At 37.8% G+C, this 15,324-nt stretch overlaps 1 protein-coding gene across 1 annotated transcript; it reads left to right on the forward strand.

Annotated features, from left to right (window-relative positions):
• The first annotated feature begins 6,175 nt into the window (after nt 1-6,175).
• LOC118435521 lies at nt 6,176-11,386 on the forward strand. Its single transcript, XM_035851689.1, has 9 exons — nt 6,176-6,495; nt 7,313-7,416; nt 7,475-7,640; nt 8,342-8,538; nt 9,581-9,758; nt 9,830-9,993; nt 10,071-10,344; nt 10,413-10,845; nt 10,905-11,386. Exons 2-7 carry the CDS (start codon nt 7,360-7,362, stop codon nt 10,245-10,247), a joined length of 939 nt encoding a protein of 312 aa, XP_035707582.1. The 5' UTR covers nt 6,176-6,495; nt 7,313-7,359; the 3' UTR covers nt 10,248-10,344; nt 10,413-10,845; nt 10,905-11,386.
• The last annotated feature ends 3,938 nt before the right edge of the window (nt 11,387-15,324 follow it).

Consider the following 15,324-nt stretch of genomic DNA (forward strand, 5'->3'; position numbering starts at 1 on the left):
CACAAATGAGTGTATGCTAAAGATGTGTAGCGTACTATCGGTTGGACTGCAAGTTTATTTCAAATTTCGTGACCTTCAAGGTCTAAAATCGAGGTCACGACTGAATTCGGGGTTACATTTTCCATTGAATTTAAATATCTGTTTGACCTTCGGTGAAGTTTTAGACATTTTTGACCTTGACGGTTGTGCCCATCTTCGAAATACTAAGTTTCTAACCCTAGGAAATTTTCGTTCTTGCGTTTAATCGGACAGATGGACAGACAGACATAATGATTTTAAGTATAAAGGTCTTACACCCCGTAATAATTGATTAACCCATCGCTGGTGGTGGAAAAGACATGATTCCAGGTTTCGTCAGGATTGGCATATTAATCGCGGAATTCGTCATGTTTTGTCATGTCTGCATTTCGGCTGCCTTCTACATCACGCACGTCTTGTTTCCCGGTCTAATCTGTACGTGGGACTATATCAGGGTTGTGGATAGTTGGTGAGTTTAAATTCAAGTACGTACAACGGAGGTCTCCCATGCTCACGGATGCTCACGCATTTGGAACAAATTGTCGTTAATCGATCGAAAATTTAGTAAGTATGAAATATCCAAATGACACCAGCCGCCAATGCGCAGGTTTAGGGAAGATATTTGCATCTAAACAATGAAAAATACACAACAAATTTAGAAAATGTATAACTTGTCAACATTGAGGCCCTTTTTCTCCTCTTTGAATATAAATTTTTTCACCTAACCTTTGCATTGGCAGACAATGTCATTTGCATATTTCATAAATTTATTAAATTTGTGATCGATTAACAACAATTTAGTCAAAATCCGTGAGCATACATACGTTGAGAGACCTCTGTTATATGTAAAAAAAAAATCACGCGAATGGGTACTACAAATACAAACATCCAGTGTTGAATTCGATTTCCCGAAAATTGCCAAGTTTTTTCATGCAGTCATAAAAGGAATGTTTAAAAGGTACTCAATTGCACCCTCAAAATTTCATATTAAAAAAATATACTAAATCCAAAGCAAACTTTACTTTTTATCGAAGTTAAACTTACATTTAGAACAGTTTGCTTAATACATAAATGGTAAATAATTTGCAAAGATATTTATGTATCTCATAAAGAGGAAAAGCAGATAAATTTCGCACAAAAATTGTATTCAGAATAAGATATGTGAAAATTAATGAAATTTGCACTAGAAAATTGTCTGCAGACTAGTTTTCCAGGACTGAATTTTCATATATGCAAAAATTACATCTTTCTAACCGAACAAGGATTCAATTAAATATGCCACTAACTTTGCAAGGGGAACATTTCCGAAATCTCGAAATGCATCCAAACCTACAGAGAACTTCGTATCATAGAACTCCTAAACAATCTGACCAACCGGACCCGCGTCCTTCCCGCATGCGCCATTGGGTTTCCCGCCATACAATTTTTCTCATTCTACGTGTGCGTTCGACTGCACGACAAAATCCCACCGGCAGCATTTATCATGTTCCCGACCGCCTACTTTGACTGTTTCCTCTTCACCATTGTCATCTTTACGGCGGCTGCGAGAGTTTACACGGGGTCGGAGAATCTCCTCAAAAAGTGGGAACGGAAGTTTCCCCACGTGCAGAGGAAGTATGTCATGAGGAAGACTTTTATTTCTTTTCCGCCGCTAAAAGTTCGAATGGGAGGGAATTTCGTGGAAGCTTTTACTCCACTGGTCGTGCAGGATTTTTGTGTTCGGACGACTGCATCGATGCTGATGTTGTCGCAGTGAATTTTACATAAATCAGCACTACGGACCACAAATCGACACTCACGTTACCAAAGTTTTAAGTGCAATTACCCACTTAAAAGAACTAATGACAAGGAACTCATTTCTTGCAACTACTTTGACATGCAAAAAACCGCTTCCCGCAGCTATAGTTCGTAAGATGCGTCGCTTGTTATAGTGACTGGTAGTTAGGAAAAATTATTTTTGGGTTTAAGCCCGACGAAGGGCTTATATACCCGTGATGTCTGTCCTTCCGTCTGGTTTGCGATAACTCCCGTAAAAGTAGTTGGGTCGATTTGAAATTTGGCACGCACTTAAAGCATGCCATATTATGAATTATGTTCGAAGATGAGCAAAATCGGTCAAGTGCTTGACCGGTAGGGGTCATATGAGTGATTTACATCTATGGTGACTAAAAGTCAAATGGTTGTAGGAGGGTGAAATTTACCCATTTCTCCAAGGACTGAAGGCATCTTGGACTCGTATATTGAATAACCGATCGATTACTTCTAATTACGTCACCACCCCAAAAATATTTGTTGTGCCGAGCCACATCTGTCCCAACATATTCCTGTTGAAGGGGACACTGGCACTGCAAATATCATGTACCGTGGCTGAGAAGTGTCCTGCTGCTACACATATAAGTAATTCATCCGTGGAAATGAGTCTTCTATGGGGGTTAACATTTTTAACCGTGTTAATTCTTACAATTACAACTTCTCTTAATTCTAGTCGGCCAATTGTTATGAATGATACCACCCGTGATGTTATTTAGATCGTCAATAAATTCGTCCGCCAAAGTCACCAATTGCTCAAAAAATTCGAGAAATTCGGACACCCGTTAGTCATTTTGCGTAAATTATTCATGCACCGTCAGCTTGGACGAAAACAATCAAGTCTATGATTACTGTAGTTAGCTCTTTTCCTTAATCATGACCTTCAACCCTATAGATACAAACACGACATTAATTTGCAAGTTATTAAGGAAGAGGTTAAATGATTAAATTCAATTTATAATTTGTGGATAAGATGACTGCGTGGGCTCGATTTCTTGTGCAAACGCGTTTGCCGGGACAGCGGGGGTGGGGACCCGTTTTTTTAGGGGTCCCCTCCCATAAGCCTCATGTGATATTTTCCGGGATGGTCCGCTCCCGTTTGTCGGGACAGAACCAATCGAACCCACGTATGACTGTATTAAATACTGTTCAGTGACATATATACGTGTAGAATTTGCAATTATATTCCGGAATCTAACAAAACAATTTAATTTTAAAGTTTAGATTAATCTCTGTTGACACGTGAATAAAGGATTAACAAACAAACAAACAAACAAATCTTCTTAGGTGGATAATAAATAATAGTCCTCATGCAAGCAGGAAGAATCGAAATAAGCAACAGTAATTAAATTTACCTATTCATGCAATTAAAATTTTCCGGGTGCATACGTGCACGTTGAAATGGCAATAAATAGTTGAGAACTCCCTATAACTTCCGGATACGACCACTGTAATAAGTTTCATAAAACGTACATAAAACTCCAAGAATCTTCTCAAATGGAACAATATTTTAGAAATATTTTGCTATATAAGAAATACACAGCTTTAATAATCGAAAATAGAAATTTCAGTTCATTTGTTGCCACAATGTGTAATCCCTAACTGTCATATATGCTGTTCAGGGTGATACATATATTTATTAAGTAGCGCAAGCTACTTTATGCGATCAGTTAGTTAGTCTGTCTGTCCGTCTGTCTGTCTGTCTCTCCGTCTGTCTGTCTGTCTGTCTGTCCGTCTGTCAACACTCAAACTCGAGAACGCATCAAGCTAATCGAAATCGGTTTGCGACATCATACATATGACTCCAGGGGGAGGATCCCGTAAACTTTTCGACCACACCCCCTCTTCGCCAGGCGGTGTGGTCGCAGTGTGATCGGGGCAAAATGAGATTTATAGCGCAAATTAATCTATGGATGAAATCCAGTTAAATTAAGTGTATCTGAGTTGTGCCACACCCCCTCGGCGCCAGGGGGTGTGGTATCGGTGTCACAATTTGTGCAAAACATGTTTTTCGGTGTTGTCGACATTTTGCAATATGGCGACTAAGGTCACGACCCAGTATTCTCAGCATTTTTGCGTTACTTATGTATCGTGCTTTGCCGCACTTTATTTGTAATTGTAATTTGCAATTACTAATTTGTCCAGGTCTTATATATACACACAAATGAAATTAGTGGTCTTTATTTACCGAAGATAAATAGGAGCAAAGTATCAATGCAAGTCTGTTAGGTGTAAAACTCAGATTTATGATTGATAATTGTCTTCGCTACACATCACAGGGTTCAACAGTACTCAGACGTTGTCTCCATGTCCCAGATATTTAAGTCCCTCGCATTGTTGTGGAGGGACAATGACTCCCTGCAGGCCCACCTGCACTTCATTCAACCCTTTTCTATATTTGGCCAACCCTTTCCTTAGCACACTATGAATAAGAATGAGGTTAATGACTCGTTAAGCACTGGAAATGCTACATTTCAGAGTTATATTTACGATGCTTAATCACACTCTTAAAAATAATGTTACCCATTGGAAAAGTAAATTCTCTCGGAATTCAATATTAAATAAACTATGCTAAATCTTGACAAACATTTACTCTTTATCAACTCAACGTTCCTATGGATTTAGTTAATATAACTCAATATAGAATTCAGAGTTTACTTTTCAAATGGATAGCATTATTTTTAAGAGTGTAAATATGTACCCGTCGTCGTCGTGCTCGTTTTGTCGTTCGAGTCTTCACTCCATTTAGGTCAGCCGTCAGAGAAGTTGCAAATTTTAGGTTTTCCGGGTCATAAAATATCGATTTCGACTCCCAGCCCGTGACAAAGGGTGCAATAAATAGATTTCCGTGCTTCTCCCAAGTATTTATGCCAATTTCTCCATGTCTGCACCAACCAGGACTGGAATATCGTCACATGAAGCTCTCGGAAATCCAGTGGTACGTTCAAATCCTCATAATTTGTAGAAACTCTGACTTAAAAATTATCTTTCCCTACAGCATTTCTCATTTCATTTAGACCTTAATAGGACTATAAATATGTTAAAAAACCAGTTTACATAAACATTATGACGCTAATTTAAATTTAATCTAAACTTGAAGCTAAGTAATTTAGATTCAAACCTAAATTGCATTTAAGAATGGATAGTGATTTTCTTCTAGTTTGATATAAAAATAATTTCATCACAGGTTCTTCAAATGCATGGCTGGTTTAAAAAAATATTATCATAAATCGCGTTGATTGAATTCGTCCCGGTTGGTTTTTGATAACCTGACACAAATTTACAATTTTCAGAACAAAGAAATTCATCTCTGCTAAAAAAATGTCGATCTCGAAGTTTTCACTATTTCTTGAAGTACAAGCTTTCAAATATCGACAGGATAAAATCGTGTCGAATTAAATCATCACCCTTCATATTTCAAATATATCATAACCAGCGGATAAGCCCATCTCCCTCTGGGCGGTACTTGACATGTATTAGTATCTACAGATGAGAAGAACTCGGATTTGAACCCTCAGAAAAACTTGGGTAGGATTACTACTAGAAAGTAATCGTACGGTAAGGTGATCAATTTGTTTTCTAGTGGTTCCGAATTCTCACCAACTGGTCATACTGGTTATCACCAGTTGGATTAAATTTATCACCTTTTCAGTAGAGCCATATACGTTAACTTTTTGGTTATAAACGTAACCCAATTTCTCTGTGCACCATATCCGACTCATCTACACAGATGCGAGTTAAAAAAAAAATATACATAAATAAATAAATTTGTACACACATAAAGTCTGCCGTAAAGTGACGAAAGTAATTATTATTTTATAACAATTGCTGTATACCCGTGCAGCTAAACAAATTGCTAATATATGTGGTAAATTTCCGATCAAGCTGTAAATGAATACAAAAAATGAAAATTATTTTATATCCATTGTAATATTATCCCGTGACGCGTTCGAAGCGTATGTGACAGCACTGAATCTCATGAACTTCACAGTCGTCGCCACACTACATAAAATCTGGTTGAGTCACATATGTAGTTACAGGAGGGTATTGATTTGTTCCAACTCCCTACCGCATTGACTGTTTCTGAAGGATTGCAAAATTATTTACTAGGGCAATATTAGCAATGGAATGGCAGTTATTATTTATTATTTGAGTCTACATAAGTGCTTCAATCACTTGGGGAATTACAGTTTTAACATGTTCACAATTCTAGTAATAAGCGCACAAAAAAATCGAGCAAAATTACTCAATTTTGAGCGAAATTGCCACCAAGACAACTATTCAGTAAAAGTTACCCAATAAAAGTTAAAATTTATCCAACTTTGAAACATTTTTGCTCAACCTTGAGTAAATTTTTACTTTGGCGCGGTATATTCTACTCAATAGTTGTCTTGGTGGCAATTTTGCTCAACTTTTCTTTACAGTGTGTTTCATTTTGTTGCTACAATTTATGCAATGTACCCGTGCAAGCCGACCTTATAGATTTCCCTTCCACAAACCAGTCCGCGCTGCCAAGAGTGGCATTATTTTGTTGGTTAAGAGAACGCGTGCTGGAAGTGTCAGAAGAAGGAAAAGTGACCGTCCTTGAGAACAGCGAGGTTAACTGCACGGTTGCAAAATGCTTGAGCGAAAGGACAGTCGTATTTGATATTTCCAACGCGAAGAGAGGTAAGTTATTAAAAGGGACACTTCCGAGGTGCCCCTCGCGTTAAGATATGTCGTTTTTCAATCTACCAGGACGCTGGATTAAGGGTTCAGTCATATTTATATACAAGTACACAAGCCCGCCAAGTCCGCCACGCCAGTGGCGTGGCTGAAAATAAATTCGGTTTCGACCAATTTCAAATCGCCATAAATTTTGCAAATTCCCCGGAATTTTCAAAATTTTGACCTCATAATGCTCACGAGGGTCAAGATTTCACGAAATAAACGAAAAATTAATTTTGTTTATTTTTTGAGATATTTATAAGATTTTCTCAAGAATACAAATGTAATAGAATATTTCAATATGTTCCTAACAATTGAAAAAATTAATTTGTCGAAAAACGCAGCTACTTTTGAAAGTTGTGCTCTTTGTTATGGCGCCAAGTATGACTTTTGCACGGAAATATTAATGAATCCTTCATCTATGGCCCCAGTAGATTCAAAAAAACGTAGTGGATACCCAGAACATAATGGGCACCTCGGAAGTGTCCCTTTCTCGAAATAACGTGACATTATATCACAACGATGGTATCAACTACAATGTAAAGCAGCACACCGATTTATTCTCCTTACTGGTGTAAATTTCGTAATAATTCCTACTGGACTTGTAATAGTTTATTTCTGAGTGGTAAATACGTCTTTGCCCTTGTTATAAAAATTGAGAATTAACCTTATTGGATTTTGAAAATCCAGTTAAATCAAGTGCGAGAAAAAGCCGTAAGCTCGGCCAGAATCGAACCAACAACCTTTCTAAGGAATGATATTTAAATTTTTTAAACAGATCTGCATGTAGATGACCCAATTGGTGGAGCTACCCTGAAACAGGTCATGAGCATTCTTTGCATTGCTAAAAATGCGATCCGATTCAAGTATTATGGACAACTTGTGAGTTTAATAATATTGAAACTTTATATACGAATACATTTAACTTTACCTTGAACAGCCCCTAACCGATGTCACTTTCATGGAAGAGTACAACGGAATTTTGAAACGATTCATTTCAACAGTCGACATTCCGTACGAGGAAGACAAAACGGGGAATTATTCTTTCACGATAAATAATTTACACTCAAAACATAACAGTTCCTGGTTCAGTCTGTACTTCTCAGGTAATAATACAAAATACTGTAATGATTATGGTTTTATTTTAGAAGGAAGACATCTGTCCTCTAGAGGATTTGTATATAAAAAACGTGTGTTTCTTAAAAAATTAAACCGTAATGTTTGTGGATTTGAATTCAAAGTCAGGCTAGTTAGTACACCACTTAACTGAAGTTTTAAAATGTCCCAAATTGTAAATAGCTGTTCAAGCCACAGTGTGGATCCACAAAGTGGACTTTGGGGTGGAATGTGGATGATAAAGTTTTTCTGTGGATTGTGCTTTTGTGGATTGTAGTTGTGGATCAGTCTGTAGTTTTGCGGATTTGTGGATTGTAGTATTGTTTTTTTGTAGCTGAAGTTTTGTGGCATACTTGTGGACGACTTATGACTTAAACTTAGGAGATGTAAGGCGCTTATCTCCGATTCCTATTTTCAGGGACTAGTTAAATTATCCAAACTTGGAAATAACCGGAGCATAATTTTTGTGTACTCGTATGTTTTCACTTCTGGCGGAATTATAAAACAATTCAGCCTAAATTCCGATTTTTTAAAACACTATAACCTTTCGAATTTTAGCCATTGTGGATTGTAATTGGGGGATGAGTTTTTGGATTGTGGTGAGATAAAGTGAACAGCTTCTCAAACAGAATCTCAAACATTTGAGATTTCATGAAATATTCATCCTTACGTAGCTATTTTTCCCGCCCAGATCAAACACAAGCACATTTCATCCGCCCGCCCCATCCTGTCCATGCGTTTCGTTCCGAACGTCTGGACGTTGGCCAAACGGAACTTGGGATTAGTAGTGATGGCAATAAGGATAGTTTCCGAGTCATAATTCCTTGCAGAATTAGTAATCCCGATCAAATTAGCGCGGTTGGGTTGAAGGTTGTTACACATTTAGAGGTAATTTTTTACACCATTTTTTTTACTAAATACTTCACGTATTTATTTCAATTGTAGTGCTTTCATATATAAAATTGGTTTGCGTGGGACCTGATTTATTTTGTACACTACACGAAATAAGCATCCGCTTATTTTTTTGTTTGATTTTGTCAAATATTTTCATTTGCCAATTTGTGCGCGGGTTTTAAACCTCATTTTCACCCAAAACCTCGGGATTTACAAAGAACATTGCACACAAAGCACGGCAAATTGCTCGTCGGTTCGAATTGGCTGATTTTTTGATATGTTATAGCCCTGAAGTTGCTTAACATTGTTCAAATTACCCTCAAACCGAATTTCGACCTGCATCACCTAGTTTTTACCCGTTAGAGGTCACGAGGTCAAGTCTCATGTACCCCCTAAATGTTGTATCCTTGGAAAGGTCGACGAGAGGATTCAGAAAATATATACTTTGCAGGGTGTGGGACCACCCCTTGCTGATTTGGAGAAATATCATTGAGTTTTTGTCGATCCACTGCTGTGTTAGCTCTTAATCTCCCCCTGTGTTAACGTCTGCATACCTGCAAAACCCAAATTCAATAATACTCATCGGTCTCTAACTAATCAGGGGGTGGTCCCAGACCCCACAAAGTATATATTTTCTGAATTCTCTCCCAAGACCTTTCCAACGACACCCAATTTATAGGGCTATGTGAGACTTGATCTGGTGACCTGTGAGGGGTGAAAGCTAGGTCATGCAGGTCAATTTTGACTTTTGGGGTAACTTAAACATTGTTCAGTACCAACAGGGCTACAACATATCCAAAAATCAGCCAAATAGAACCGTCGAGCATTTTGCCGTGCTTTGTGTGCCATGTCCTTTTGGAACTTTTCAGATTTTGACGGGTTCAAAAATTCTAAACACGTTTCTTCCAAATATCGTACTTGGTCCCAAGTGAATCTCAGGTTTACCAGTGAAAGACTTGCATTGATACATGGATAGACTACACATGTTCAATAAATAATATTAATTGTTACTCATAATTGCATATTTTTATTCAAGAAACCTGCAGGACTTGTTGATGTTCAAACAAAAACTAGTTATAATCCATTACTTGGATTTATCATGAACACTACAACTTACGAAGACATTTTACAACATTGGAATATTTTCTCATTTCAATGTTTCCTCCGGATTGGAAAGAGTACTCAGGAAACTCTCAATGTCGGTTTGCTACCAAGTAAATACTAGAGTTTAACAATTAATTGCAAGTTTTGTTTTCAAAATATTGAGCAAAATATTAATTCTCAGGTATCCAGCAGCTCGTTGATGGGGACCAGCACATAAGCATAACCGCTGTAGGTGTTAAGCGCCTTCGAGTCACGTGTGATCCACGCAAAAACTGGAATTTTGTAATTTTCATGCCGGTCAAAACTGCATTGGATTCGGGACTCTTAGGAAATTGGGACGACGAGGTTGTACAATTAGATTCCTATTGATTACAAATTCATTAAAACACACTTGCAATACACAAATACATTTACTCAAGTAGGGCACTAGCTTCCAGTTAAACTCCACGTGGACAGTACCAGGAAAACGCTATCCAAACGAAATTTCCACGTCCTGTAACACCGAAAATTGTAGTGCTATTTATAGCACAGAATCAGCTAGAGTTTCCTGTCATGGCGACAATCTGAGGAGGACGAGTGTTATCGAGACAATACAATAATTCCTCAACTACAACACCCGCAAATTCCACCTCAGCAGGGTCCACATAATTCTGCTGCTGTCACAGCACGAGACGAAATTGCAGCTTCATGGATAAGGTAATTAGTCGAGTCAGAACCTATTAATAATTATATTTATAAGAGTTAAGACCGTCTATTTTGCACAGATGAGCGCTGCAATTCCCACTACGCATCCAAAGGCAAGCCGGCGACCAAAGTTTTCCGAAGATGAACTTGTAGCACTCGCCAGGGCTATTAAAGATAGAGACCATATCATCAGCGGAAAATTCCAAGGGGCGAAAGCGTCAAAAACCAACAAAAACAAGGCTTGGGCGGAGGTTGTGGATGCAGTTAATGCTGTTGGAGGTATGGGACGGACACAAGAGGAAATAAAAACAAAACACAAAAATTTAAGAACTTCTACAAAAAAAGTTGAGACTGAAAATAAAAGAGAGATCTTTAAAACCGGAGGTGGCAAGTCGAAGTTAAAGTCTCTAACCGAAAGTCAACTAATTATCCTCGAAACTCTGCCAAGTACACTATTAGATGGTATACACGGTGGTATCGATTTGCACGATCCGTCCTTCAAGCTGCCGAAAGGTTAGAAATAATGGTATTGACTCATAATTTGGCCTTTACTCACTTTTTTCTATTTGTAGTTCCTACTCCAACGAAGCAAGATGAAGACGACATGGACTTATTAGACCTAGACGAGATTGGACCGCAAGTACGTCAACCATTTGTCCCAGGCAGGTCGGAGCTACAACTTGCGGCGCAAACCGTGGCAAATGCGTCTGAGGCGGCAAGTTTAGGTGAACCGGTGGCTCACTGCTCAAAAACGCTTCCACAGCTTGAAACCTCTCGTACTATTTGTGAGACCCCTAAAAGAAAGCATCGGAAGTTGGAAGTTTCGTCAACAGAACAACTTTTACGAGAACAAGTTGGTTTAATGAGAAAACAGGTAGAGGTCATGTCAGATATTAAAGAACTAATGGCGGAACGTAATCGAATCGAACAGGAAAAGTTGGATATTAAAAAGAGGAAATTTTCAAGTAATTCACCAATGTTTATGAGTACCGACTAGTTTGTCTAAGTCAATGCCATGTTTACTTCACAATTAGTTGTATAAATAAAGGTTGTAACTCACATAGGTATGGTTGTAACACTTTATTACGATAATTGCAATTTATAATATATATTTTGGGTATTTATTATACTTTAATACATCTTCTCACAATAATGACACTGACACCCAATTTTAAATTCATTACTTGGCATGCAAAAACGTTTACCTAATTTATCCATGTCCTTTAATTTAATTGCCTGACTAAAATCAATTTCCTCCACATTATGTCTCACATTAACAAACCCAAATCTTTTTTTTAACGGAATATATCCTTCCATGAAAATTTTCATTGTATATATTGCATCAGTTATTGCGTTATGAGGTTTTTTAAACTGGAAATCTTCTTTAAAATGATAGAAGTAGACATCACGAAGGCTCATTGGCTGGGTTTCGTCAGATACATCGGGTTGGGTCGTCTATAGAACATTTGTAGATCAAAGAGTTCCCCATATTCATCACGTTCAAGATCCATACACGATAAGTCCCCTTGTCCCGCAACAGTGATTACTAGTTTATTGTCGAGAATGTCCTTTACTTTTCTTTTGACGATTAGCCAGTCTTTTAATTTATCTAAAGAGTATCTCGTGATACCGCTAACGGCGGAATCCAGTGGGCCGTCAAGAAATGCACCCGGTTGGTGATAAACATCACTCTCCAAAATTGTCTCATACTTGTGATCAACAATGCCGATTTTCCCAGGCTTAACACGCGCCACCCCTTTCACGTTTCTCAAGTTGACTTTCTCCACATCCAATCCCACCACCTGACTCTTCTCAAAGCTCGTCCACCAGGGACGAAGTGGCTCCTCTCCCCCAGGTCTCGACTCACATGGTGGTCGTGACTCTGGGGGAGGGGTCTGTACGAGGGATTTTTTCTTAGCCTCCCACGTTACTCCGACCCACTTTCGCTTCTTCGTCTGCCCATTTCTAGCTCGGTGACCAAGTATATTTTTTAGATGGTGGATCTCCTCCGAGTTCAGTGATTGGGCGAACTTTTTGAGAAAATCTAGCTTCTGGACCGACTCTCCATAACTGTCCCAATTAAGCACGGCATCCTGTAAAAATGAGTCGACACCATTTAGTTGAGTTAAGACCATTTTCGGAAAAATTATTTAAATTGTTAATTTACTTGCTCAGCAATGAATAAAGGATTCATCGTTCAGGGGCGAGCTCCTAATAAGGATGATTATTATTATTATCTGTGGGAGGAGGACGAAAAAATTATTAGAATTGTTATTATTGTTGAGTGGGGAGAGAGAAATGATTACCTCGTCGCGGAGAACTAAATTTTAAAAGTGGAGGTGGTGGTGGTGGTGGTTATTCTTATTATCTGTGGGAGGAGGAGAAAAAATTATTAGAATTGTTATTATTGTTGAGTGGGGAGAGATAAATGATTACCTCGTCCCGGAGAACTAAATTTTAAAAGTGGAGGTGGTGGTGGTGATTCTTATTATCTGTGGGAGGACGACGAAGAAATTGTTAATGACGGTGGGGAGAAATAGTTGATTTTATATCAAGGAATTGAAGAGAGTGTGGCGAATTTGGGAGAGGTATGATGCTTGCGCTACATTTGCGCAGGATTTAGTCTCATGAAAAGTTGAGACTGGTTTAAGCTAAAACTCGAGTTGAGCCAATCCGAAAAAAATCCGATCAGGGCTCTGGGACGCTCCAAAAAACGGACTTAAACCGCGCTCAAATCAAGACTAGCTTAACCCGATGTTTAAGCCGGGGCTCTGAGAGGGGCCCCAGCAAGAAATTGTCGCCTCATGTATTTTTCTTTGCATTGTGCCTTGCCAGTAACACAATACGGCGTAGATAAACGTTATTTACAAAATGAAGCTTTAACAGTCTAATCTTTACGACGGGTGATTAAAATTAACTTAATTTATAATCGCACCATATGTCAGGTGATGAAGTAATTAAGATCGGATTGTTTTGCAGGGCATGGCCACTGTTCGATCTGCATAAGAATTTGCAGCATATATTTTACATAATATTGTGACCATTGATTAAAATTTCTTCCCTTCTTTCTCTACCAAAAACTAGTTTACAATAAAAATGCTAAGCAATCCATATTCCATCTTTCTCTTGCTGGCTTGTAATTTAATATAAAACTACTTGCAGAAGGCCCCATGCAAAATGTGTATTATTATTCATAAATTGATTTCCCAAAATTTTGACAAATGCATGCATAGAAGGGTGAGATGTACATAGTGTCACACAATAACACAGATTGCAACGTAAACCATTTATTTCTGCATTTACCCTTCTATAGCCCAAGTCAGGACTTATGTAACCGTTATGTTGTCTATATCTGTCTGTCCGTCCGATAATCATATCATATCTAGCTGAAATTTGGAATATAGGCTGCTAATTGCCACTAATGGAAGAATATCCATTTAGATTGGAAAAATTAGTATTTTTTAAATTTATTGGTATGCAATAAAATTTCGCATGGCATATTGAGTGATAACCGCAACTGGGCCTGACTCGGGCTATATCAAGGCTGCACTGTAGGTTAACTGGCTGTTTTGTAATACAAATACAGAATGGCAAACTCATTGATGAATTATCTATTAAAGGACTAAAATCAATGGTTTCGCCGTGTCCTCACTAAAAATTCTAGGAAACATGACCGAATTTTAGCACGAGGTTTTTCCCCACCGCGTTCTAATTTTCGCACACCTTGCAAAACGTTGCTGACAGTTATGGCGCTATCAGCATCCAACATCAGCTCAATCGGATCATTTGTAAACATCATTATGAGTCACCCCATTGGGTTCAGCCCACACGGAAATTTATGCAACTATTATTCATATTCTTTCGTTGGCAACTATTTGGTAGTAACCCCCGTACCAAATTTCTCCTTTCTGCTACAATTTATAAACTTGTGGGCATAATAATATTATGTGCATAATAATTTTAATAATATCATATTATGATATTATTAATTTCCCACCCATATATATGATCCCTTCCTGCCCAAATCTTCATTGCAAATCTTATCAAACCTATCTGCCCAGACTCGAACCGAAGGACATGATAATTACACACGTAAACCCTGGTTGGGGTTGAAAATATGGAGATTTATGAGAAGCACAAGATTTATGCGAAAATCGGCGTCTTCGAAATTGGAGATTTTGGGAAATTGGAGAATTCTGGGTTAGAATTTTCTGAATAGAATAGAATTTTCTGAATAGAATAGATTTTCTGAAGTTTGCGATTTTGTGAAATTTGAGATTTGGGAACAATTTGAGATTTTGTGAAATTTGAGATAAATTTGAGATGTTGGGAAAATTTGAAAATTTTGAGAATTTTGAGAAATTCGGAAAATTTAAGAATTTTGGAAAAATTGGGAAAATTTGAGAAATTTGAGAATTTTGGGAAAGTTGAGAATTTTGGGAAATTTGAAATTTTTGGGAAATTTTACATTTTATTTGCTGCTCCAGATTTCGACCGCGGCTGCGGCCGCGGCCGACTTGTATGCTTCGCGGCTGCGGCTGAGTTGTACCGCGGCCGGGGCTGACTTGTACCACATGAATTTAACCAACAATAAGCTGTAAATTTAGTAAGCTACCACAACGATATATCGTCGCCGTAGATCCATAAAGTACCAGGACTAATGTTATAAGAGTTCGTCCTGGTACTTTATGGATCTACGGCGACGATATGAAGCCTCATTTTAAAATCCGCATCTATATAAATTTACACTTTCCATATAAATAAGCCATATAAACAGCGTCAAAATTTTTTCAAACTTTTACGTAATTTTCCCAATTTCAATTTTTGTTAAATTTCATTGAAATTGTGAAAATTATGTGAAATTTTGAAAAAAATTAGAAATGGAACAAATTATGTAAAATTTGTAAAACATTTTGAGGCTGTCCAAACTACTTATGAACCAATATTAAATATGCACGTCCAATAAACTTTTTAATGAGTGAGTAAATAACA

Source organism: Folsomia candida, unplaced genomic scaffold (genome assembly GCF_002217175.1).
Source record: "Folsomia candida strain VU population unplaced genomic scaffold, ASM221717v1 Fcan01_Sc005, whole genome shotgun sequence".
In the NCBI taxonomy this organism is placed as follows: Eukaryota; Metazoa; Arthropoda; class Collembola; order Entomobryomorpha; family Isotomidae; genus Folsomia; species Folsomia candida.

Bases quoted from the DNA above. Each gene is read 5' to 3' on its own strand.
- LOC118435521 (XM_035851689.1), top strand. From the start codon at position 7,360: ATGAGCATTCTTTGCATTGCTAAAAATGCGATCCGATTCAAGTATTAT. The intron at 7,641-8,341 runs GTAATAATACAA...TTTCCCGCCCAG, and splicing joins GTTCAGTCTGTACTTCTCAG to ATCAAACACAAGCACATTTC. The intron at 9,994-10,070 runs GTTGTACAATTA...TTACTCAAGTAG, and splicing joins TAGGAAATTGGGACGACGAG to GGCACTAGCTTCCAGTTAAA.